The 24,782-nt window shown below is 53.1% G+C and overlaps 1 protein-coding gene across 1 annotated transcript in view; it reads right to left on the reverse strand.

The window, feature by feature from the left end:
* Window positions 1-2,934: 2,934 nt before the first annotated feature.
* The window catches only part of Mvb12b (multivesicular body subunit 12B), a 157,288-nt gene continuing 135,440 nt past the window's right edge, over window positions 2,935-24,782 (reverse strand). The window contains exon 10 of the mRNA XM_075985937.1: window positions 2,935-6,429. Within this exon, the coding sequence (XP_075842052.1) occupies window positions 6,343-6,429 (87 nt within the window). The 3' untranslated portion in view covers window positions 2,935-6,342. The remainder of the gene's footprint in view (window positions 6,430-24,782) is intronic.

Below are 24,782 nucleotides of genomic sequence, written 5' to 3' on the forward strand. Positions count from 1 at the left end.
GAGAGGAGACGTCTGTGGCAGAGGATGTCCGTTCGCCTCATAAGAACCAAAAAGTGGTAAGAGATGGCACGGGGGTGTGAGTAGGGAGGCTCAGTTCCCTCAGGAGCACATCTCTGATGACCTTGCTTCCTCTGACTTCCTGAAGGTCCTAGACAGACTGTCAACCAAGGCTTCTGAGGGCTTGGAAGATCCAAACCACACCACTGGGGAAGGGCTGCAAGCCTGGCGTTAGACATTCAGCTGAGCTGCAGATGAGCTCACCTCTGGAGGGGGCACTCTGGGAGGACCCCTGAGCTCACTGTCCTGTCCACAGAGGTTCTTTTTGATCTCCTAGAGTGGGTCTGGTGCAGGGGGCTTTGAGGGGCTCTCAAGACTCCCAGAGGTGGCTGGGGTTGAATGTCTCAGGACCCCGTCTGTGGAGAAGGAGAGTGGGAGATGGGCACACGTCTTAGGCCGTTCAGCTTGTGCAGATTCTGCCCATGTCCCCAGTCAGGAGGGCCAGACCTTCAGAACCTTCTAGGTCTCTGGCCCAGCCCTACCATTCCCAAGGGCTGCTGTTTGGCCACACACAGCTCCTGAGCCTGAGGTGTGGGAGCGGGGAAGTGGGAGCATCAGGTCCAGCCTGGGAAGGTTGCTGGTTGATGCCCTTCCTCCACAGCCCTATGTTTTCCCACACTCTGCAAGGCCAAGAGTTTCCACCCAGGGCTAGGCAGGAAATAACAGAACCAGAAAACCGAGTCCCTAGCAGGCTTAGATTAGGTTCTGTGGTACATTAGCCTTCTGTTGTCTTTCTCCCCAGAACCTGCTTCTAGGAGCGTCTGCAGCCAAGGCCAGTCACCACTACCACCACCGAAGCCTGTCAAGCCCAGAGCCAAGCCTATGCCGGGGCAAACCTGTTGAGGCCCATCTCTGATTTCTTTGGGACATCAAGATGAGTGCAGAGGCCACTGAGGGGCCTCATGGCACCGCTGGAGTCCATCTCTTCCTGACCTCTCACATCTCTTCACCGGTACTGTTGGTCCCGCCCACTCCGGTAGCCGGGGAGGAAGTGATGAACTTGGCATGGCCCCCTCCTCGTGGGCCACACCACCGAATGAGAGCATCCAGTGGCTGCAGTTCAGTGACATGTGGTACTTAGGGTAGACTCAGCTGGCTGGAGACGGAGAACCAATGCCTTTGCTGCAGATGGGGCAAGGCAGAAGGTCCTGACTGATGAAGTGTGTGGACATGCATTCTTGGTAGAAGGAACAGACTAGGCAAAGACAAGGAGGCTTCTCAGACAGGTGGGGAGCTGCAGGTCACTTAGCATGACTATCAGCGGAAGTGAGTTGAATGTGGGACTCTGGAGGACTCAGGCTTCATTCTTAGGGTACAGTGAGAGTGGGGGGTCCTGCTGGGAAGATGAATTCGAGGAAGATGGAGGGATGGCTTCTAAGGGTGACTGCACTCCAGGGAGGGGTTAGGCCGCCAGTGCTGAGGCCAGAGAAGGATTGTCCCCCAGCTGACCTTCCGGGCCCTGGGACTCTGGATTTGGGATAAGACTGGGGCTTCGGCTGTTTCTGAACTGAGACTGTAATGGAGGCCATGGCAGTTTTCGGTTGCTACGCTAACACATTGGAGCAGCTCAGCTTTAACACACAGCAGTCTGTCGACTCTCAGGGGTTTCAGGTTATGGTCGTCGGCTCTGTGGCTTTGGGCTGGAGTGACTGGAGACACATACCAAGGGCGGCCCCAAGGGTGGAGTACCATCCATTAGGAGTCACTCCTTTTCTACTGCCCCTAATGGCTCATCAGATTATAAGCACACAGGAAGCCACTGCTACTGTCAAAGCCTCATGACCCAAGCACTTCTGAGAAGCCTGTCAATGAGCAACTATGACTTTATCACTCGGCCTTTGGAAGACATTCTGAAATCCAAATTATAACCATGCTTATCTGCTTGTGGGTGTCATGTACACTGTTGAGAGGTGGGGGCATCAGTGACGGCTTGGGCTCCCACAGTAAGCTCTTGGTTTGGGCACCTTACCAACTTTGGTCTAGGTTGGAGGGCTTGGGGAAACATGGGCATCCAGGCCCTGGGCACCGGGGCTCATTCCGTCTTTCCAAGTGGTACAGAGGACTCCTATTGTATTTACTTCCCAGGCGTTTCAGATGTAGGGCACAGGAGGGGCTTTGGGCTCTGTAGCTAACCGGCTAACTGTCCAGACCCGAGCCTCCACATCACTCTGCCTCTGCCATGTGCTCCACAGCTTTCCCTCACCCCATCGACTTCCCGAGGGAGCTCCTGAGGGAGGGAAACCTTCAACTGCCAGATGAGTGCTGTTGGGATCAGATGAAGGAAGCCGCAGAGTCAGAACCAGAACTCAGATCTGGTTCCCCTCAAAGATGCAGGGGAGGGACTCGAGATAGGAGGCTGGGTTTGGGGAGTGGAGCGTACAGGTATAGAGGCACCTCTAAGTCTCGGAGAGCCCAGGAGTCAGGCTGTGGGGCAGAGCACTGCTAATGACCTCACAAGGAACCTCAAATGTGTATGCAACCCTCAGCTGTTTCTGCAGGTGGCATCCGGCCGCAGGTGAGCAGTTAGGGCAGGCCCAAATCAGGGAAGCTGCATCTCAACACTCTGATAGCCAGACCAGCCCTGAGGCCCAGAGACAGGATGCAGTGGCAGAAGATCAAAGAGCCCTCTGCAGTCTTCTGGGGCCTTGTGTTCACAGTAACTGAGATTTCTCTCAGGCGCTTCCCAGGGTCAAAGGATGTCTGTAGCCCTGAAACCCTCAAGTCACCGTCAGCTCTTTAGAAATCTGAAAGGCAAAGGGAGTGACCACCTGGCCCTCAGGAGCCCTAGAGAGAAGGATGGAGAGCTTGCAGCTGGGCAGAGGCCTCCCCTGAGGGACACTGACCTCTGGTGGCTTTAAAAATAACAGCAAATTGGGGAAAAGAGGTTAAAACAAACATTTATTTAACAAATTATATTAAGAATACAATCACACAGTGAAACCTCCCTTTGCCAAGCAGTCACCTTGAATAAATACACAGCAAGGCAGCTACGCCTAGGTCCTTGTCCCAGCGCCACACAGTGGCCCAGCCGCTAACGAGTCTTTGAAGGGCAACAGAGCCTAGACTGGTGCTGATGCTGCAGCTGCTCAGCTGGGCTGCCCTGATGTGCTGCATCACCTGAGAGGGAGCCGGGCACAGGAATGAGGGCCCAGGTTCTTCATCAGGCTCTGGGGTCAGAAGGATGCAAACGAACTTGGTGAGCCCAGCATTTCATGGCCTGGCGGCACATCAAGGCCCTTTCCAATAAATGCAGCAGGAGAGATGCTCACGGTCCGGGGCCCTCGGGTCTCAGGAGGCACAGGACAGGCTCCCAGCCTGACCCATGCCTAGAACCCACTACCATGGTGAGGTGACTTCCTAGCAATCGAAAGTCCATCACAGTGGTGGGCACAAAGGCCAGATGGTTGGCCCCAAGGCCTTCTGCCACTGGCAAGCTTACAGACGTGCCTCAGGCTTTTCAAGTGACGGGGCAAAGAGCACCCAATGCTGGGCTTGTTTGGGGGGACGGCAGGAATGTGCTTAAGATTGCCAAGTCTCATGTCCAGTGAAGGAAGGGGTGTGCTCAGTATCTCGGCCCCTTATATGTATGTCCTTCTGACACGGGCTTCGGCTTCCTCCTGCAGAATGACCACAGCTACAGGGGGCCACATGCCACGGCCACCCCAGGAAGAACACTCACGGCTCTAACCTATCCTTTTCTAGAGGTGAGTGGGGTTGACATGTATTCTTAGACTTGGCCTTATGATAAATTTGTAAGTGAGCCTGGAGCCACCCTGCCCCGCTCACACCGTGTGCCATTTCCAAGGCCCTTAGGAAGGAGCCAACTTTTCAGTGTGGGGTGATGGGGTAGGGTGCTGTGCTCTGATTAGCCTTTTCGAGAGAGATGTGTGTGCTTGGCAGGGACAGCAGCAGTTGTGGACATGCTGGTGGGGGAGGAGGAGACCCAAGGGAGCGGCTGCAGTTCTTCACGTTCCCCCAGCAAGTCATCTCGCTGTGGCCAGGGGTGTTGCAGCCCAGTGTTTCACACCACACACAACAGGCTGCTCAGCTCTGCTGGAAGCACAGCCGCACCTCCCAGGCCTGGGTCTGTGCCAGGTCCACACAAGGTGGACACGGGCATGCATACCCCACTACTACCACTGCCAAAAGACAAGAAACCAGGGCTTGGGTGCAACCTAAAACCTACCACAGACACCAAGTTGTTCTCAAGACTTCAGAAGCTAGAAGCCATGGACGCTACAACATTCACAGAAAGGCTATTCTTACACTAAGTCTGCAGTGTCCCGAGATTGCTCCAGCTCCACCATGTGCTGGCCCTCTTCCCAGTGGCCGAGTCCTGTGCAGGAGTGGGCTGCAGAGCCCCGCCCTTTCTTCAGGGACCTCTGCACTCGGACTTTCTGATCCCTGACAAAGGGTCCACTGTCTTCACCTTTGAACTTCCAGGCTGTTAGCACAGCAGGAAGCCACATTCTCCTTTAAGGGAAGTGGGGAGGGTCATCTGACATCACCTGATGGGGACGATTTCACAACTGAGAAATGGAAAGAGACGGTAAGACATTGTGCACAAGCTTAAAGGAAGTAGCCAGGAGACCCTGGGCTTTGTCCCACAGCCTTCCCAGTCAACTCAGACCATGAGTGGCTGCCCCATTTCTGTTGGCCCTCAGGTCGCACAAGACATTTGGTGTTACACTAGCAGCAGTAGACACAGGTCCTCAGGGTCCCCAGCTTGTAGAGTCAGCTGGGGGACAGTTCATCAGCTCTGTTGAGCACCAGTGTGGTACTAGGTTTGACCCCATGACCCCATGTGCCTCTGGGGCACAGGCAGATGAGCTAACTACCTCTTCATGGCCTGTGCTGCCCAGAGGCTGAGGGGCCCAGGGGCAGGGGGATGATGGGTACACACATGGAAATGAAGTACCATCAAGTGGAGAAGGCTGAGGAGGGAGGAAGGGCCACAAAGGCCCGTGAAGCTGGAGCTGAGGGGCTGATGGAGGTTGGTGAGGTATTTTCGGCCCTGCCCTGGCTCACGCCATCTTGTCGGCTGGTTCTTGCTCCTGATCCTTTTGCACCTTGGCCACTCAGCTGCCTGTGACTGTCTCTGGAGCTGTAACTGGAGAGCTCTGCACCAGCTAAGTGTGGAGTTGCCTACGGCTACTGGCCACTGTGCATACCTTCATATCCACAGACGCTGTGGGGACCAATGTCAGACAAACCCCAGTAGCCAATTATGGCGAAGCAGCGCATCATGGTGAGAGCTGAGAGCTGGGACAGCAGTGACCACCGTTTTATGGCAACGAATGTGGAGTTGAACTTGGCACCTCAGATGGATACCTGTGAACTGCTCTAGCCCAAATTCAGATGTCTGGGACAGACGGTCTTTTCAAAATAGCAGATCCCTGGAAGGAGATGCCTTCTAGACTGTGAGCGGGCCTGTCTGAGAGGAGTTGGTGCCCTTGTACGGTGTCCCTGCAGGGCTGGGTATCAGGCCTCTCCGAGCAGGCTTTGTGTCGGTCATCACCAGGTCAGGGCACGAGGCAGAGGCGTATGGAGCAGTTGCTGGCAGGTGGAGCAGTTGCTCCACAGATGAGCCCTTTGTGAGGGTTGGAGCTCGTGGCCAGGCACAGCACCCTAGCAGCCAAGTTTCCATCCAGGTAGGCACCCAGTCACCTCCACAGACAGCAGAGTCCCATCTGTGCTCTCTGGAATCCAGTGTGTGCATTGGGGGAGGAGTCCACAGTTGTCTGGAGTCTCGATGTCATCATGAAGTGCAGGGGCCCCTTGAGCCTGCTGACCACATAGCCTGGGTCAGAGATGACAGGTGCATCTCACATGATCCTGTGTGAAGCATCAACCCTGGAGCCTTTCAGGAGGGAGACAGTGGCTCTGTGGGATTCTTGTAGCGGGTGACAGTCAGTTGAAGGGAGTCAGTGGGCATCACTGGGCCGCTGGAGCATGTGCCTGGGCCCTCAAGGGTGACTCCAGGTAGGGAAGAATTTTTCTTCGTGGGGTAAGTGGTCATCACACAGGTGTGCTAGGAGCCTCTGGTCACTAACAGCACATACATTAGTCACAATTATGAACAACGTTCCCAAGGGAAGCAGGGGAGTCTCGTCAGGCGAGCTGATGACCATATATGACCATGCAGCTGCCCAGAGTCTCTTGGTCAGTGGGGAGGGCAAGCAGAATGGGCAGGTGGGGGAGGCAGTAACTCTCACCCCAGCCACCCCATCAGTAGTCTGGGCACCGGGTAGGAGACGTCTTCTCCCCCAGGAGGCTGTGGGCTCCTCAGGACTGGGGAATCTGCTGGCACCGGGTGGGGCTGGGCGGGAGCCGGGCTGCTGCGCTCTGCTCTGTGCGGAAGCTGTACTCATACTGCAGGAGGAAGGAACAGAGAGGCACAGTCAGGCCAGAGGACCCCAGGGATGGCCATGGCTGAGCAGAGGCGATGCAGCCCCTGCTGAGGCCCGGGTAGAATGGCTGCTGGGAGCTGGAGCTGGGATGTCACTGTGCATGAGTGTGCATGTGTGCGTGTGTGTGCGTGTGTCAGGCTCAGAGGGGCAATGGGTAGGAGCTTTCACAGTCTCTGCCTCTGCAGGGTGAGACTTTGGCACTGGCAGTGCGCCCATCTGGTGCCACTGGCAAGCTCCCAAGAGAACCTGTGCCAGGCTGAAAGGCAGGTACCTTCCTGCTCGTACCTAAAGGAGGGGCCACTGCAGGCTGTGGGGACAGACCCGTGAGTGGACTCCATGACTGACCAGAGGCCTTCCTCAGCCCCCAGATCCTGGGACTACTCGCCACCACGCACACTGTGCATTGCCCGGGACAGCACCTTTGTTGCCTGAGGGATCAGGGAAGGGCTTCAGGGCTGCTCTCACAACTCCACACCCCGTGCAAATATTCTCCACTGTGCCCAAAGCCTTCTCGGGGGACCCTGCAGTTACACAGATGGGCCAGGCAGCTGCTGGGGGAGGTGGTATGCCAATGTGTGTGAATTTGCCATTTGCCAGCCTATGCTGCCATCCTGAGCCAACAGTCAGTTCTGTGGGGGATTATTAACTATTGCACTGGAGACCCCAATTCTGTAGGGGCTGAAAGTAAAAGACTCTAAGTCCAGTGAAAACTCTGAGAAGAAAAGAATGTGTCGAGTGAGGAGAGGGGCCTCGCAGTTCACCCGAAGGCTGAGACATGCAATATGGGCATGGTAAGGTGCAGCAGAGGCTGCCCTGTCCTGGCAGAGGTGGAGGGGCTGTGGGATAGCCTGAGGTGCCCAATAGGCATCATTAGGTAAAGGTGTTTAGGTTAGTGGTTGCCAAACATGTTCAATAGATCAGAAGTGGTGAGCCGGAGCGGGAGCTGGGGGGTGAGGCGTCCCCAAAAAGGCTTTTCAACAGAAAGCAGCTCTGAGAAGACTCTGTGCAGGACACCTGCCCAGCACACAGCCTGTGGAAGAGAACATGGCCAGGCCACAGCAGGAGAAGCTGCAGATCCTAGCCAGGCTGTGTGGCCCCACGGCCCTGTTGCCAGGCAACACTGGCCAAACAGAGCCCACCAGCCTCATAACACACCCAAAGACAGCAGGAGCCTGTCCTGAGGGAGGGACTGAGGTGCAGTGTGTGAACCCAGAAGCCACTCAAGAGAGCTCCCAGGCAACCCTGTGTGTCCTGCCTCTCGGCATCTGGTACCAGCATGGACAGGAGAGAGGGCTAGATGCTGCAAGAGCCCTCAGGCAGGTGCCCCAGCCCTGAGTCTTAGTGGACTTGTTTCTAAGGTGAGGTGTGGTCTGTTAATCCCAGGGGTGGCACAGGCCGATTCCTTGTAGCAAGCAATTTCCACTAAACATCTGGTGGCTATGAGGGGAGCCCATTAGAGCAGCCTACAGTGTTCCCCTTCCCAACTTTCCTACCCTCTAATGACTATCGAAGGCATACCATCCCATCAGGCTAACCCATCCCATCATCAGACTAACCCAGCCCATCAGACTAACCCAGCCCATCAGACTAACCCAGCCCATCATCAGGCTAACCCAGCCCATCAGACTAACCCAGCCCATCATCAGGCTAACCCAGCCCATCATCAGGCTAACCCAGTCTATCAGGCTAACCCAGCCCATCAGGCTAACCCAGCCCATCAGGCTAACCCAGCCCATCAGGCTAACCCAGCCCATCAGGCTAACCCAGCCCATCATCAGGCTAACCCAGCCCATCATCAGGCTAACCCAGCCCATCAGGCTAACCCAGCCCATCATCAGGCTAACACATCCCATCAGGCTAACACATCCCATCAGGCTAACCCAGTCTATCAGGCAATGGTAAGCACAACACTGCCACCTGGTGGCTGCTCATATGTGTGCATGTCACTGAACAGCAACATGTCAGAGCCTGCTGGCTTTGTCAGCACCTACAGGCCTTATTTACTGGGGATTGGGGGAGTGATGGGGGTGGGAGAAGGAACATTTTGGGGGTGGGGGTTAGGACTGCAGAGACATAGGTCCTATGGAATCCTTTGTGCCTCTGGCTCATAGGGTGGTGGCAGAGGGGTCCAGGAACTTTCCACACAGCCCAGGACTCAAGCAGGGGCACTTCTTGGAACCTGGGCCTTTCACAGGGGTGAGTAAGACATGGTAGGCAGAGGTGGAGAGGGCTTAATGGTACAGGCTTGAGGGTGGAGGTCCCAGGTGCCACTCCCAACGGTACAAAGGCCTTGGGCAGCAGGACACCAGAGGAAGTGCAGGTTGGGGAGCAGACAGGATTTTGGGTTCACTGGTGGTGGCTGGGAGAGGGTCCCTAGGAGTATCCAGGAGAAGAGGCAGCATGTATGTGTGTGGGTGGAGTGTGGAGGGACGGTGTTGAGAGATAGCTGGGGCCACGGTGACAAGAGCATACATCAGAAGACAAGAAGGCAGGCCTGCACCCTTAGGGTGGGGACTGGCAGCCCTTGGGGCAATACCCTGGTGTGAGCCACAGAGCCTCACCTGGGAGCCCGTCAGTCCCAGGCTAGGTGGTGGGGTCTGGTTGGATCTGAAATGTGTATTTTTAAGTGATGTTCTAGGAGGCTGGAATGTTGGGTCAGTTCTGAGAGCTAGCCTGACCAATCTTGTGACCAACATGGTCTGGGAGTGACGGGGGAGGGTAGGAATGTGAGGGGCAAGAGGCTAAAACATGGTGTTTGAGTGGGGACCAGGGACAAAGAGAGTAGGGTACCCCGCTTTGGCAGCCAGGACCACGGCTGCAGGCACAGTCTGGACCGTCTCTGCTGTGCTTGGCTCCCAGGCAGCAGGAAGCGGTCAGCAGGCGCGTCCTCCATTTGATACTGTCTGTCTGGCCCCCAGTGCCGGGTCTGAGACTGGGGCTGGGCGCTTGCATGTGGATGGAGTTACAGTTTTCTGGGCAGTGGGTGGGGGAGCAAGTGGCTGACCTAGTAGTGGGGGCTCAGCATATGGGGTCATGTGGTTCAGGCCTGTGGTGGCTGAGAGTAAGAGATCTCTGGAAGGGGCAAGAACCTGCCTTCCAGTTCACCATCTGGATTCCCGTTTCTCTTGGACCCTGGCTTGGAGTGTGTGTGTGTTGGGGGGCATTGCAAGTACACACTTGCCCTTTGCTGCACATGGAGAGCCTGGGGGCTGACACAACACACAGATCCCTCGGTCCCCTGCCCTCTCCCTGGAGATTTTTCTTTCTTTCTTCCTTTCTTTTTTTAGGTTATCTTGACTGGAAAAAGTCACCACCCCCACTCGTTTTCCCTAATTCCCCAAATGAAATTTCAACATATGTCCCCCGACATAATCCCCCTTAGGCTGCGGATAACCTTCCCACAGACGATGTCCTCCGCCTGGGATTCCTCGTCCCCAAAATGTTTGCCCAAGAGACTAGGGCGGCTTCTGGAAGCCCTTTCACTCCCTTGGGCAAACAGACAGTACCTTTGAAGGCGGATTTGAGCCCGGATCTGTTTACTCAAGACATTAGTCTCCTGCATAAGGGAAACCTGCACTTGAGTACAAACAGCAAATCCTTTTTGAATTAAAAAAATTTTTCAATTAAAAAGCATTTGGTGTGCAGAGTCCAGCTCAGCTGAGCTGTGCGGGGCAGTGTACCCTCTGGTGGGCACAGCCTGTTATAGCAACTGCTCCACTGGCCTGGCCTAGGAAAGAGATGTCACTGTCAGGCAGGGGCTCTGTAGGGGACTTTCCCCAGGCCCCCAGGACCTTTAACAGATAGTCCGAGGCCTCTCGTGCAGACTTGGGTCACAGTTTCCACAAGCCCTGCCTCACCATGAGGCCAGTGTTCGGCTAGTAGGAGGAACAGCATCACCGCGGCTGATCACTTCAACCTCAAGGAAAAGCGGTGACTAGATGTCTCCTGTCACTCACAGGGGAGCAGTGGCAGCCACTGAAGTGATCTGTGCAAACACACCCAGCAGTGCCTGTGCCCAAGAGGCAGAGATGGGGACAGCAGTGGCATTTATCAAAGTCCCTGGCCTGTTTTAATGGTTACTGAAACAGAAGTGCTACCTACCCAGGAGGGTTGACGAGCACAAGCCGTACCCGCCCCTGGCCCTCTTGGCCCTCCTCCCCTGAGCCAGTACCAGTCCTATCCACCAGAGGGCTCTAGACAGGGAGAGTAGGAAGGTCTGTATCTCTCACCAAGGGCTGGGTTTGACTTCCTGCGACCCCAGAGTGAGCCAGAGCGGTACTGGCCCAGGTCCAGAGGGGCACTTGGAGCGAGTGCTGAGCTGGCCAGGTGTCCATGCCCACCCCTTGATGGGGGGCAGTTGGGATGTGGGGCCAGAACAAAGGCAGGTTATACTGCACCAGGTCACAGAAGGTTCTGCAAGGGTATACACAAGGGCGAGTTTGGGGGGCCCAGGTAAGGCCCCTAATGTAGGGAACTAAAGACCAGGACTCAAGCTTCAGGGATTGAGAACAGTGGAGGGAGGCCTGGGCTGTCGCAGATGGCCTAACACAAGGGCAGAAGGAGCAGAAGAGGCTAGACCAGGCAGTCCAGGATAGCTATGAATGCAGCCTAAAACAAAATAAGCAATTTACCTAAAACATCATGAGATAGTTTTTAAGTTTGTTTGTTTTTGTTTTTAAAGTCAGGGTTTCTCTGTGTAGTCCTGGCTGGCCTGGAATTCTCTGAAGTACTGGGATTAATGGCATGTACCTACATTCCTAGCTCAAGTTTTTGTAAAATTTTTGGAACTCAATCATACTGTTCTTGAGGATGAGCTTTGTGAATGACTGTGTGGTTCTGAAAAGCTGAAAGGCTAGAGACAGTAGCCCGCCTGCCTGCTCTCCAGGCCTCTCCTGGGCCACACAACCATCCCCCACCTTTCAGGCACTGCCATAGCCTGGGCTCAAACCTGTCTTCCATTTGTAAGTAAGTTCTTAGGCTGCCGCCCTTCCTCACCTGCGACTCAGCCTCCAGAACCTCTCTCTATTCTGGAAGGTCCTCTACTACTCAAGGGGCTCTATGATCTCCAAACCCTGGGGAAGGACTGGGGAGGGCCTGCTGCGGGCGTGCCTGCTGCTTACCTGGGATGAGCTAGCTTAGACTTCGCATCTGCCCTCTAACAAGGACCCCACTTAACAGCCAGGGCTGGGAACTCCGAGATAGTCCAGTCCTTCAGGCAACTGAAGGGCAAGGCTGAGGGATGAAGAGGGAAGGACCTCTGTGGTTCATGATCTTGTCAACTTTTCCTATGGGCATCTGTTCTCTGCTTGGACACGGGCAGACAGGGCAAAAGCAAGTCTGGCCATAGGGTCCCCAGCAAAGTGGGGCAGGGTGCTAGTGACATAACAGCCGGCACACCAGTCCTGCACCCCTCTCCACATGGACACACACCACCTGACTCTCACAGAGCGACCACCAGCCTTCATGCTTCTCCTGGAGAGAAGCGTACACTTCCCAGCTAGGCAGAGGACGAGGCCGCCACAACAATAGCACTGTCAGCAGGGACACATCATGAGGACAGTGAAAAGTCTCTTGTGCTCACGACTATTAAACTTTGAGAGTGAAAGACAGGCAGAGAAGTTGAGAAAATGGGAGGAAGCTTTCTCTACAGACATAAAACACAGCCTTCCTTTGCTGTGGTCTCCCAGGGCAGACTGTGTGTGTGTGTGTGTGTGTGTGTGTGTGTGTGTGTGTGTGTGTATTCCCGTATGTATAAAGGCCTTTGGCACTGAATGGAAACCACAGCTGTGCCATAGACAGCTCTAGGCTGCCCAGCATTGAGATGGCATTTTAGAATTCACTTGGACATCTGCAGAAATGGCTGTTTGTAATGCCCCTCTTCTCTAGGTCATGGCAGGAAAGTGTGAAAGGCCACTGCCTTCCAAGTGGGGAGACAAATCACAGTCACGAAGGAGCAGAGAAATAATCTTACAGCTGGGGGTCACCACAGCATGAGGCGCTGTATTAAAAGATCACACCATTAGGAAGATTGAGAACAACCGAGCAGAGGCTCAGCCGTTAAGAGAACTTACTTCTCTTCCAGGGGAGCTGAGTTTGGTTCCGGCACCCACCCTGGGGAGCTCACAGCCATGTGGGATCTGATTCCTTCTTCTGGCCTGTGAGTGCAACTCTATACATGGCATCCGCATACGCAGATACACGTGAAGCAAAACACAAAACCCCAAAGACAGTGAGGAGGGGCGGACCCGGGGCTCTGTGAACACAGTCTACCACGTTAACATGCAGGAAGGAGAAGAGCCATCTCCACAGATGAACAAAGGCTGCTGCTGAGAAGCTGCCACCCATCCCGATGACAGCGATAGGAGAGAGACACACGGCCAAGTCTTAAGCAGAAGAAAAGATGAAAACACAGAGAACGTGTGGACGCAGAGAGTAGAAACTGCCACTGAAGTGGCTCCGGAACCGAGAAGGCCCTTCTGAGGAGACAAGTCCACCAGGACGGGGGACGGCCGCTACGTAAGAGACCAGGACAGTGTCTGGCTGCTTCAAGTCAGCAGCGGTGGGCTCTAGAGGTACTACCAAGGCTGGGAACTTTATACATGTGACTGATGAGAAGGAACAAGCAAGGGCCCTGACAACAGGAGCCATAAAGACACACAACACCCAGGCATGTCTTAAAAGGAAGGAGGGGGCCAGGGATGTGGCTCAGCTGGCACAGTGCTGGCCCAGCACACATAAAGGGCGTCATCTCCAGCACTGTAAAAACCTGGCATGGTGGTGCATGCCTGTAATCTCAGCACTGGGAAGTAAAGACAGGAGGACCACAAGTTGGAGGTCACGCTCAGCTACATACAGAGTTCAAGGTCAGCCTTGGCTGCTTGAGACCCCATCTCAAAAGAACAACAAAAAGAAACACATGAGAACTCTTCAAAGAAAACTCCTTGGTTTCCCATTGGTCAATACGCAAAGACCTGGGTAAGCCAGCACACCTGTCCCCAGGTGGACATACCATGTAAAATGTCAATCATCCTATTACCCATGAGTTCAGTGCAGTTCCAACAAAAACAGGATGGGGTCAGTGAGACGCTCAGCAGGTAAAGGTGGTGGCTGCTGTCAAGCCAGAGGACCCGAGCTCTATCTCTGGAACCTACATGGTGGTACAGGAGAAACAGTCCCACAAGCCCTCTGACTTCCATATGCATGCACCCAAAATAAGCCAAATGTACCCCAGACAAACAAAGGGGGCTGGAGTGGTGGCATAAGTCTGTAATTCCGATCGGTTCCTGTGAGGCTGAGGCAGGAGATTCTCGAAGCTTATCCTGGAGTCCATCGAGACCAGGAGACCCTCTCTCAGGATAAGGCCGTCTACTCACTGTCCCTCCTTGAAAGGCTGTGGGTCAGATGGAATGTTAGTGCCTCTAATTAGGAAAATCAGTGAGTCACAGAGGGCCCCAACTACCCCTTCATCTGTGAGAGCAATCGCAAAGCAGGAGTCAGAACAGCGCCCACAGGAAAAGCCTTACAGTGCACACAGGAAGGTTAGAATTGAAGTGCAGAAGAAAACGGCCTGGAAACTGCTAAAACGTTAGGAATAAGGCAGCTCTAGAGGTTCTTTCTAAAACATGCCAAACAGAGCAAGTAGTTGATGTTTAGTATTTTAGTATTTTAAAATATAAAGTAAGGAAATATTGTTGTTTTTATTGTAAGAATGATGCAAAAACAAAACCCAAAGCCTCTCCCCAGGCCCAAGGTAGCCATCTTTAAAGTAAAGAGGGCTCTTAAAAATGAGAGGGGAGGCCAGGCGGTGGTGGCGCAGACACCTTTAATCCTAGCTCTCAGGAGGCTGAGGCAGGCAGATTCCTGTGAATTCAAGGCCACCCTGGTTTACAGAGCGAGTTCTAGGACAGCCACAGACAAGGCTACACAGATTAATGCTGTCTCGAAAAAAAGAAAAAAAAGGGGGGGGGGGAAGATCCCAACTCAGAGGTGAGGAGCCCGACTGAGAGGTGAGGAGCCCGACTTGGGGGGGGCGACTGAGGGGAAGACCCTGACTGAGGGGGGAGGAGCCTAACTGAGAGGGGAGGAGCCCAACTGGGGGGAAGACCCTGACTGAGGGGGAGGAGCCCGACTGAGAGGGAAGGGGTCCAACACCCCCATCAGGGAAGCTTCTCTTTGTAGTAGATGGTAATGACAGCCATGCAGTCAACATGCAGAGAATAAGAGATTGTGGAGCCTGGCTCTAAAAGGGACATTTGTATCACATCCCTCATCCAAGGCTCTGGGTCTTCAGAAAGAGGGGACTGAAAGATTTCTAAGAACCCGCAGTAAGGGCAGGAGAGATGGCCCAGCAGAGAAAAGTGCATTCTGCTTTCCTCTCACAGAGGACCTGGGTTCTGTTCCCAGCACTTAAGTTGGGCAGTTCACAGCGCCTGTAACTCCAGCTCCAGGGTGGAGGGAATCTGATGCCTCCAGCTCCCCTAGGAGCACTAACGTGCACATACCTATATCTGTCCCACTGGTATGTAATTAAAATAAATAAGCCAGGCGGTGGTGCACACCTTTAATCCCAGCACTCGGGAGGCAGAGGCAGGTGGATCTTTGAGTTCGAGACCAGCTTGGTCTACAGAGTGAACTCCAGAACTGCCAGGGCTACAGAGAAACCCTGTCTCAAAAAACAAAACAAAACAAACAAACAAACAAAAACCCCAAAAAACCTAATGATAGACAGACAGACAGACAGATAGATTGGGCCAAAGGTGCCTGATGCTTGATAATAGCAATCAAGAACACAGTGTTTCCCAGACACCACAGGACAGATGCACATACGAACACAAAATAGTTGAGACAGTAAGTTAAGACCCGCACATGCTGAGGCCAGACAGAGCCCTGCATAGGGGGCTAGGATGGATATGAAATCCCAACCCTAACTGAGAACCCTACTGACATTTGACAGCTGCCAGGAGAGGGAGAGTCTTTAACAATGTGACCCTCACAGGATGACCACAGCAGGGCAGACCCCACTCCTATCCAAGATTAGCTAGGCAGCACAGACAGGACTCAGTGGAAAAGAAAATTAGAGAAATCTCAAAGTCGGGTGAGAAGGGTTGGGGTGGAGCAGAAATAGGAGGTGTTGGGGGGGTTGACATATTTAAAATACATTGTATGAAATTTTCCAAGAATTAACACGATTATCACTAAAAAGTGAATGGAAAGGGTTGGGAAGATGGCTTAGAGCAGCAATTCTCAACCTGTGGGTCACGGTAGTGTAGCAGACATTCTCCATATCAGATATTTACATTATGATTCATCACAGTAGCAAAATTACAGTTATAGAGTAGCAGTGGAAAGAATTTCATGGTTGGAGGTCACCACACATGTATTAAGAGGTCGCAGCGTTAGGAAGGGTGAGAACTGTGGCTTAGAGGGTGTAGTGCTTGCTGTGTGAGTATGAGAACCTGTGTTTGGAGTTCCAGAGCTCACAGTCAGCTTTAACAGCTTGTTCCTGTGATCCCAAGCTGGCGGACAGCAACAAGAGGGTCCCTGGGGCCCACAGGCCAGCAAAGCTAGAGGAAAACAGCTCCAGGTTCAGGTCTCAGAACTTTAGGGAAAGACCTGATGCTAAGCTCTGGACTCTGCACACAAGTCCGCATGGGCGAGTATACACACACACACACACATGCTCCCCAGTGTACCACACACATATGCTCCCCAGTGTACCCACACACATGCTCCCCAGTATACACACACACACGCTCCCCAGCATACACACACACATGCTCCCCAGTATACACACACACACATGCTCCCCAGTATACACACACACACACATGTTCCCCAGTATACACACACACACACATGTTCCCCAGTATACACACACACACACGCTCCCCAGTATACACACACACACACATGCTCCCCAGTGTACCCACACACACAATGCTCCCCAGTATACACACACACACACATGCTCCCCAGTATACACACACACACACATGTTCCCCAGTGTACACACACACATGCTCCCCAGTATACACACACACACACATGCTCCCCAGTATACACACACACACACACATGCTCCCCAGTATACACACACACACATGCTCCCCAGTGTACACACACACACACACACACACACACACGCTCCCCAGTATACACACACACATGCTCCCCAGTGTACCCACACACATCTACCCAGTATACACACACACACATGCTCCCCAGTATACACACACACATGTTCCCCGGTATACACACACACACACATGCTCCCCAGTGTACACACACACACACACATGCTCCCCAGTGTACACACACACATGCTCCCCGCGGAGTGGGAATAAACATTAAGTAAGCTGGAGGGAACCCGCCACGCCAAGAGCACCAACAGGAGAGATTCCCAAGAGAAATGCAGTTGGAGGACAGCCAATGACCACAGACCCACGAGGCACATGGAGGCCTTCAGCTCTGCGGTAGGTGACAGTGCCAGACACTAAAAGCATAGTGTCGCTGGGCTGGGGTCGGGATGTGGAGAAAGCCAATCTCGTGCTCCTTTGGTGGCTTAAGTGGACTCACCTTCATCTAGAAAGCAAAGAACTAGCATTTCCCCTTCTAAAGAAGGCCCCACCAGGGAAGCTACACACACAGAGAATCAAGTTACACTCTCTGATAGCCATGGGGATGACTCCAGCATCAGGCAGCACGGGACCGGCTAAGTATGGCAGAGCGTAACCACTGAAGGGTATGGCATGGGGGTGAGGGTGTACCTCATAAAGTCACAGACAACAAATCCCCAGCGCCAAGCAAGAGGAGCCTACGGGCTGTTGGTCAGAGGGGACCAGAGCCACCTGGAAGCCTCCTCCTGAGGAGCAGCTCTCAAGCAGACAAAGGTGCTGTGTGGCTACCAAGGGAGAAGGGCAGCTAAAAGTCCTACTCAACTGTGAGGCGATGAGCCACAAGGACCAGCATGATGGACGGGAGGGTAATAGTGGCACCTGCATTTTGGAGGTAACCAAAGCCTCCTACTTGGACAGAAGGCTTAGTCAGCATGAAAAATTCATGCCTGATAATGCAAACCCAGGCACCTGCCTGTGGCCGGTGAGCCAAGGAGCCTAGAGATCCCACTACTGCTGCTCTCCTAAACCAGTGCAATTCCCAACAGCATTCCAAATACTTCCCTCAGAAGCACAGGAAGTGCAGCTTTCACTCTGTCCAAGAAGCTTCTTTTGCAGAAGCTAAGACCACTGTAGAAGCACAACTGCCCCAATGCAAAGACCTCTGACCGAGGTGCACATCCCAGTGATTAATAAACACAACTCTACCCCAGGCTCAAGGAGAACTGCAGATGGCGGTGGCGGGAGGGATGGAGCAGACAATACAGGGGCCAGAGAGCCAGGATGCCAGCCACAAGACAGCCTCTAGGGAGGTGTTCAAACAAGACCTGCAGAGCGACACCATTAGCTGATGCCCCAACATGGACAGGAAAATGTCACATGGCCCCAGCACCAGAGGAAGAGCTAGGTAATACATAGCTGCTGAGGGGGAACCAGTCTTCTTGGGAAATGAGCCCCTCCGATAGGTTATCTGATCTCACGTGGTCAGCCCTAAACACAAAATGTGCTAGCAACACTAACTGGATGCAGTGGTGTGTGTGTGTGTGTGTGTGTGTGTGTGTGTGTGTGTGTGTGTGTGTGTGAAGAGGTCATGAAGTGGAAAGGGACTGGGAGAAAGACAAGAGGCTGGAGGGAAGAATGAAGTGATATAAACACAGTATTCATGTATAAAATTCTCAGAAAAGTGCTTTTAAAAAGGCAGAGAATGTGGCCATTCGAAGGAATGAGCTGCAAACTGCACTTTGGCCAGTTGTGGCTTCTGTAATCATCTCCATCTGCCGCGGGAGAAGCTGCTTTGATGGAGAGCCCCACTTAACTGTGAGCACAGGGGGACGCATTTAGAATGAGTGGGAGTAGGGAGTAGGTTAAAGAACTGTGATTGCAGGTGAGCTGGTCTAATGTGCGTGTGTGTGTGCGTGTGAGTGTGTGTTTGTGTCCAGGGTGGGCAGCAGGAGTTATTCACTCTTTACTCCACGTTTTCCTAAGTTTGCATTTTTCTGCATGTACAATAGTTGTCTGCAGGGAAAACACAAAACACTGAAAAGGTTGATGCCTGGGCCAGAGGAGACGGCTCCACTGGGAAAGTGCCAGCCACGCAAGCACCAGGGAGTGAGTGCAAAGCACAAACATCCATGCAAAGCCAGTATAACCCCTGGTGACCTGGTGAGGGATGGAGACAGGCAATACCTGGGGCTCTCTGGCCAAGCTAACTTAACTGAATCAGTGAGCTACAGATTTAGTGCAAGACGCCGCCTCAAAAACTGGGGTAGATGATCAAGGAAGATACCCATGTAGACCCCTGGTTTCTGCATGCACACACGCACATGTGTGCACACAATCTATTCCAACTGGCAAGCTGCTCCAAATGATATCATACCAGCAAGGTTAATGCTGGTCTGTGGCACGAATTGTGGGTTTAGAGTTGTGGTCAGCAGAATGTGTCAGGGTGAACCAAACTCCTCCCATCTTTCTGAAGACATTTTGTACCTTCAGAAAAGCACTTAGCACACTCATTAGGGTCTTTAAATTTTTTTTAAAATTTTCCCTCGCAACTGGCAATCATCACATGCATGCTGACAGCTCAGTGGGGCACACTATAAACTGGTGCAGTCAGCTGAGTGGCACACCCCCACCTCACCAGCATACCATCTTTTGGGGTTTCTTTGTTTTGAGCTGGAATGGTCTCAAGTCAGTGTGAGCTCTGTAAAAATTTGGGTGGTAGATGCGGTCTTTGAAGACTATACAAGAGCCGGGTGGTGGTGGCGCACGCCTTTAATCCCAGCACTCGGGAGGCAGAGGCAGGCGGATCTCTGTGAGTTCGAGATCAGCCTGGTCTACAAGAGCTAGTTCCAGGACAGGCTCCAAAACCACAGAGAAACCCTGTCTCGAAAAACAAAAACAAAAACAAAAAAAAAGACTATACAAGAGGAAATAGGAGTCCACTGGATAGTTACACTTAATGCATGAAGTGGGCAGATTTATTTTCCCAAATACTCCACCTTTCTGGTTAGAAACAAAGGATAAAAGGATGCTGTGTGGAGAACCTTGCATCTCACCTAGCAGAGAGGTGGCCATGCGATCTGCTGCAATTCAAGACCTGACCACTAGATGGTGGAAAGGGACCACATATTTCTGTGGCTGAAGCTCAGCCCTTCAAATCAGTTCACACTCCTAAGCACGAGGAAAGCTTTCCAACTGCAGAAAAAAAGGAACAAATACGCTGGATATGAACACTTTGTGGCGATAAAATTGGGACTCTGCCATTTCATTATGGGTGCAAAAGCCTGCCTGGCTTCCCTCCGGCAGACGTAGCTCCCCAGCCCACCTTAACCTCGTTCATTCGAAGAGGCCCCGGAAAAGTGGACATCCAGAAGCTGAATTTGAAAATTCTTTAAACCTCATGCTGCCAAATGTGTTTCCATTAATTTCACCTTTGAGTCGTGACGTAAATGCTAGTGGAATCAGCCCCAAGCTAAATAAGCAATAAGCCCCATTTTTCAACACGCAAACACATAAAGATGTCAGCTCAAACTGTTTACTAATTAACACTTAAAAAGACACAAATTAGATATGCGTGGCTAAGAGCAATTATAATCAAGACGAATTCCTCTAGTCATTTGGGAACTGGAAAAAAAGGCCTAATTGCTGGAACCAATGTTTTAGAAACTGAAATCACGCCAGTTAGCAAATATGTTCATTTAAAGAGTATCTCACGTGACTACACTCCTGAGGCCCGGCTACAAACGCGAGAACAAGGATAATATTTAGGGATAAAATTAAAATTTTAAGCTCTCTTAGATTTATAACTTCTTCATTAAATACGTCTGCAAACAGCAGCCCATAAAAACCTGTAGCAATTAAGTGGTTAAATGCACTGCCTCCCTTGTCAATTTTAAGGGGGTGATTAATATCAGACAGTCCCTCTGCTAAGGAGACTCCCCCTCTTTGCCCTTTCAGGTCCTCCGACAATGGAGGCTGGCCGTTCCACCAGCAAGAGAGGTAAGCTAATGAGAACCCCTAGCTCAGCCCGATGCGCCCACCAAGGGTTTTGGGTGAGCTGGCTCACGCGGAGCTTGGAGACCGGTTTCCCAGTTGCCCATGCACTTTCATACGGGGATCCATTACTTGTGATTTAAAAGGTTTGTGCGGGATGCGCTCTCTAGATCTCTAGACGCTGGCTCTTGGCCCGGGAGACCTGGGATGGAGAGGGGACTGAGGCAAACAGAGGACACAGGGCACCAGGGCAGGAATGGTTTCAGAGGAGGTGGCTGGAGAGAGTGTGGGCACACCCACCCTGACTGCGACAGGAAATCCATCAGATGGAGAAATGGGGCAACTGCTTACAAGGGAAATAAAGAGCCACGGAGATGGGGAATATTTATATGCCCATCTACTCACTCAGAGGGAAGACGCTCCATCATGGACCACTGTGGAATTGCATTTCCTTGCTCCTAACAGAGCAGCTTTTGCTGGGGGAGGGGGGAGAGGACAGTGGCTTTGTGGGGACAGTAGCCGCACACCATCCTCCCACAGAGGCAAAACAACAAGACGGAAGACATGCTGGGACAGGCCAGAAAACCTTGTGAACCTTGGTCACCTCCCATGGGAAGAGGAGACCGCAAAATTCACTCTGTTGCCTTGACCTAATTGACAGGAGCCCTGCCGAGGCCTCGAAGAGCGGAGACAGGAGTGCATGCCGACTCTCTGAGAGCCATGAGAGTGCTGGCCTTCCAGGATGAGCTACTGTATTAATCACGGCTTCATTCATTCTCCACCACCCACATCTCCGTGTACGCCTGAATGGCGAGGTTTTTGTCTTTTCGGAGACTCCTCCCCTGCTGCAATGCTGCCTGATGGCATGGATTTCCACTCTGAATTTAAATACCACCTTTCTTGGGTGTCTTCCTGAAATTTAAGGGCTGTGTGTGCCAGGAAGCTCTGGGAACTTGACAGTGGAGGCGCCTGAAGGTCTCTGCCAGCTGTGAGGTGCCCAGCAATGACACTCCGCTATGAGGCTGGAGCGGCAAAGGGATCTGTCTGAGATCTGAGCATGGAGGTGCACTATCCTATCAGCTCTGGAGGCAGAAGCAAGCAGATCTCTGTGAGTTCAAGACCAGCCAGAGTTACATACTGAGACTCACCGTCTCAAACAAACAAACAACCAAACCAAAACCCCAACTATGGGTAGATCTGGCATCAAACACAGGTAGACCGGGGCCTACATCCTGTCCATGATACCATATCTCCTCTGCCAACACATGACAGTCCAACACAGACAGGCACGCTGCTCACCTGTGTCCTATCTGTAAAAATATCCTGTCACCTTCACCATCAACATAGCCCCTGCCCAGACACAGAGTTCCCCAGTGTCCTGTCCATCATACCATGTCACCTCCACCACAGCACATCCACAGGGAACCTGAGTGCTGACGGTCTCGCCACGCAGCTAGTCAGGCATGCTGCTGTGTTCCCGGTCTTCCAGGATGAGCCTGTGCTTGAGCTCGTGCCCTGCCTATACAGCACCAGGTGCCCGTCTCCTTCCAGCTGTGTATCACTTACTGCCAGTCCAGGCTGTGGTGGTACCAGGCAGGTCCCGTGGCTGGCAGCTGGTACAGGGTTTTGGCGCTGGCATTTGCCCGAGGTTCTCTTGCTTCACTCCGCACTGTTCTTAGGCTGGCAGCTCCGGCAGCTCTAGGGCTGCTTAAGAAGGTGAGTGGCAGACAGTGCCGGGCAGGGTGGCAGGAGGGTTTGCTCAGGGAAGTGGTTTGAGTGACAATGGCTATTTGAATTTTGGGTGGGACAGTTAGGGAAGGATTTGGAGGTGTAGCCTTGTTGGAGGAGATGTGTCACTGGGGTTCAAAAGCCCGTGCCAGGCCTCGTCTTGCTCTTTCTGCCATGACCTTGTGCTTCAGATGTGAGTTTTCAGCTTCTGCTCTAGTGCTGTGCTATGCCTGCCTGCCTGCCTGCCACTGTGATGCCTGCCTGCCACTGTGATACCTGCCTGCCTGCCACTGTGATACCTGCCTGCCTGCCTGCCTGCCACTGTGATACCTGCCTGCCTGCCACTGTGATACCTGCCTGCCACTGTGATACCTGCCTGCCACTGTGATACCTGCCTGCCACTGTGATACCTGCCTGCCACTGTGATACCTGCCTGCCACTGTGATACCTGCCTGCCTGCCACTGTGATACCTGCCTGCCTGCCACTGTGATACCTGCCTGCCTGCCACTGTGATACCTGCCTGCCTGCCACTGTGATACCTGCCTGCCTGCCTGCCTGCCTGCCTGCCACTGTGATACCTGCCTGCCTGCCACTGTGATACCTGCCTGCCTGCCTGCCACTGTGATACCTGCCTGCCTGCTACTGCGCTACCTGGCACCGTGCTGCCTGCCATGAAGGTCAGATTCTAGCCCTCAGAAACTAAGCAAGCACCTGATTTTATGCATTCTTCTGTAAGCTGCCTTGGTCATGGTATCTCCTCAAAGCAATAGAACAGTGACTAAGATTCTCAGCCTCATGTTGGCTGGACAGACTGACCAGCTGCCTTCAGGGATGGACACTATTTCTTCAAGCTGTGCCCCCACCCCTCAGGAGAGGGGACAGGGATATACTTATTAGGCCATACTTGGTCCTCTTGTCTTCACTGGAACCACCTGCTGACAGCCTAGTCACTGCCAGGGGCTCAGTCCGGTTTCTCTTGCAGGGTGTCTAAACACAGAAGAAGAGCTTCTCAGACACTTTGCTCTACTGTGGGGAGGAGCTAGGGGCAGGATCCTAGATGTTCAGGTCTTTAGCCTGTGCCCCAAAGTCAAAGATGCTCATCTGGGCCAGCGAGATGGTTCACTGGGGAAAGAGGCTGCCAAGCCCGATAACCTGAGTTCTACCTGCGGAGCTCCCATGATGGAAGGAGAGGCAGATTAAGCAGGCTGTCTTCTGACCCCACTCTGTGCATCGCTGCCATGAAATAAATACACGACAAAAACTTTAAAGGTGATTGCCTGCCTTCAGAACCTATGTTTTGCTTGTGTGGGGGTGGGGTTTAACAAGGTATAACAGAACAGGCAGCCAGTGGAGACACCTCCTACAGACCTGGGCTCCTGCACCAGGGGCCAGCGGGGAACCAAGTGTCCTGACCCAGACAACACAATGCCAGCTCCTGGGGACACCACATTTGTTCTAAGGGACTCCCTGCTTGCTTCAGGAACAACACTGGATGCAGGCCATGATGGAGGTCTGTGTCACAGAAGTGACACTGCAATCAGGGTTAGAAGAGACAACACCACCTGCTCCCAGGAAACTCACTGAGTGTTGTGGACGGCCCTGTCCTTCAGAATGTGGGGGGCAGTGGCGACACCCTAAACACCATGATATGGCAATGCCCTAAACACACGGATGGCAGATCCTCAGTGACAGCCGCTGTGCCACTCCCACTCATGGTGACCCTCACTATGCTTCCACACCCCACTCCCATTCGTGGTGACCTTCACTATGCTTCCACACCCCACTCCCACTCATGGTGACCTTCACTATGCTTCCACACCCCACTCCCATTCGTGGTGACCTTCACTATGCTTCCACACCCCACTCCCACTCATGGTGACCTTCACTATGCTTCCACACCCCACTCCCACTCATGGTGACCTTCACTATGCTTCCACACCCCACTCCCACTCATGGTGACCTTCACTATGCTTCCACACCCCACTCCCACTCATGGTGACCTTCACTATGCTTCCACACCCCACTCCCACTCATGGTGACCTTCACTATGCTTCCACACCCCACTCCCACTCATGGTGACCCTCACTATGCTTCCACACCCCACTCCCACTCGTGGTGACCTTTACTATGCTTCCACACCCCACTCCCACTCGTGGTGACCCTCACTATGCTTCCACACCCCACTCCCACTCATGGTGACCTTCACTATGCTTCCACACCCCACTCCCACTCATGGTAACCTTCACTATGCTTCCACACCCCACTCCCACTCATGGTGACCTTCACTATGCTTCCACACCCCACTCCCACTCATGGTGACCTTCACTATGCTTCCACACCCCACTCCCACTCATGGTGACCTTCACTATGCTTCCACACCCCACTCCCACTCATGGTGACCCTCACTATGCTTCCACACCCCACTCCCACTCATGGTGACCTTTACTATGCTTCCACACCCCACTCCCACTCGTGGTGACC

This window comes from Microtus pennsylvanicus, chromosome 9 (genome assembly GCF_037038515.1).
Source record: "Microtus pennsylvanicus isolate mMicPen1 chromosome 9, mMicPen1.hap1, whole genome shotgun sequence".
NCBI lineage: Eukaryota > Metazoa > Chordata > Mammalia > Rodentia > Cricetidae > Microtus > Microtus pennsylvanicus.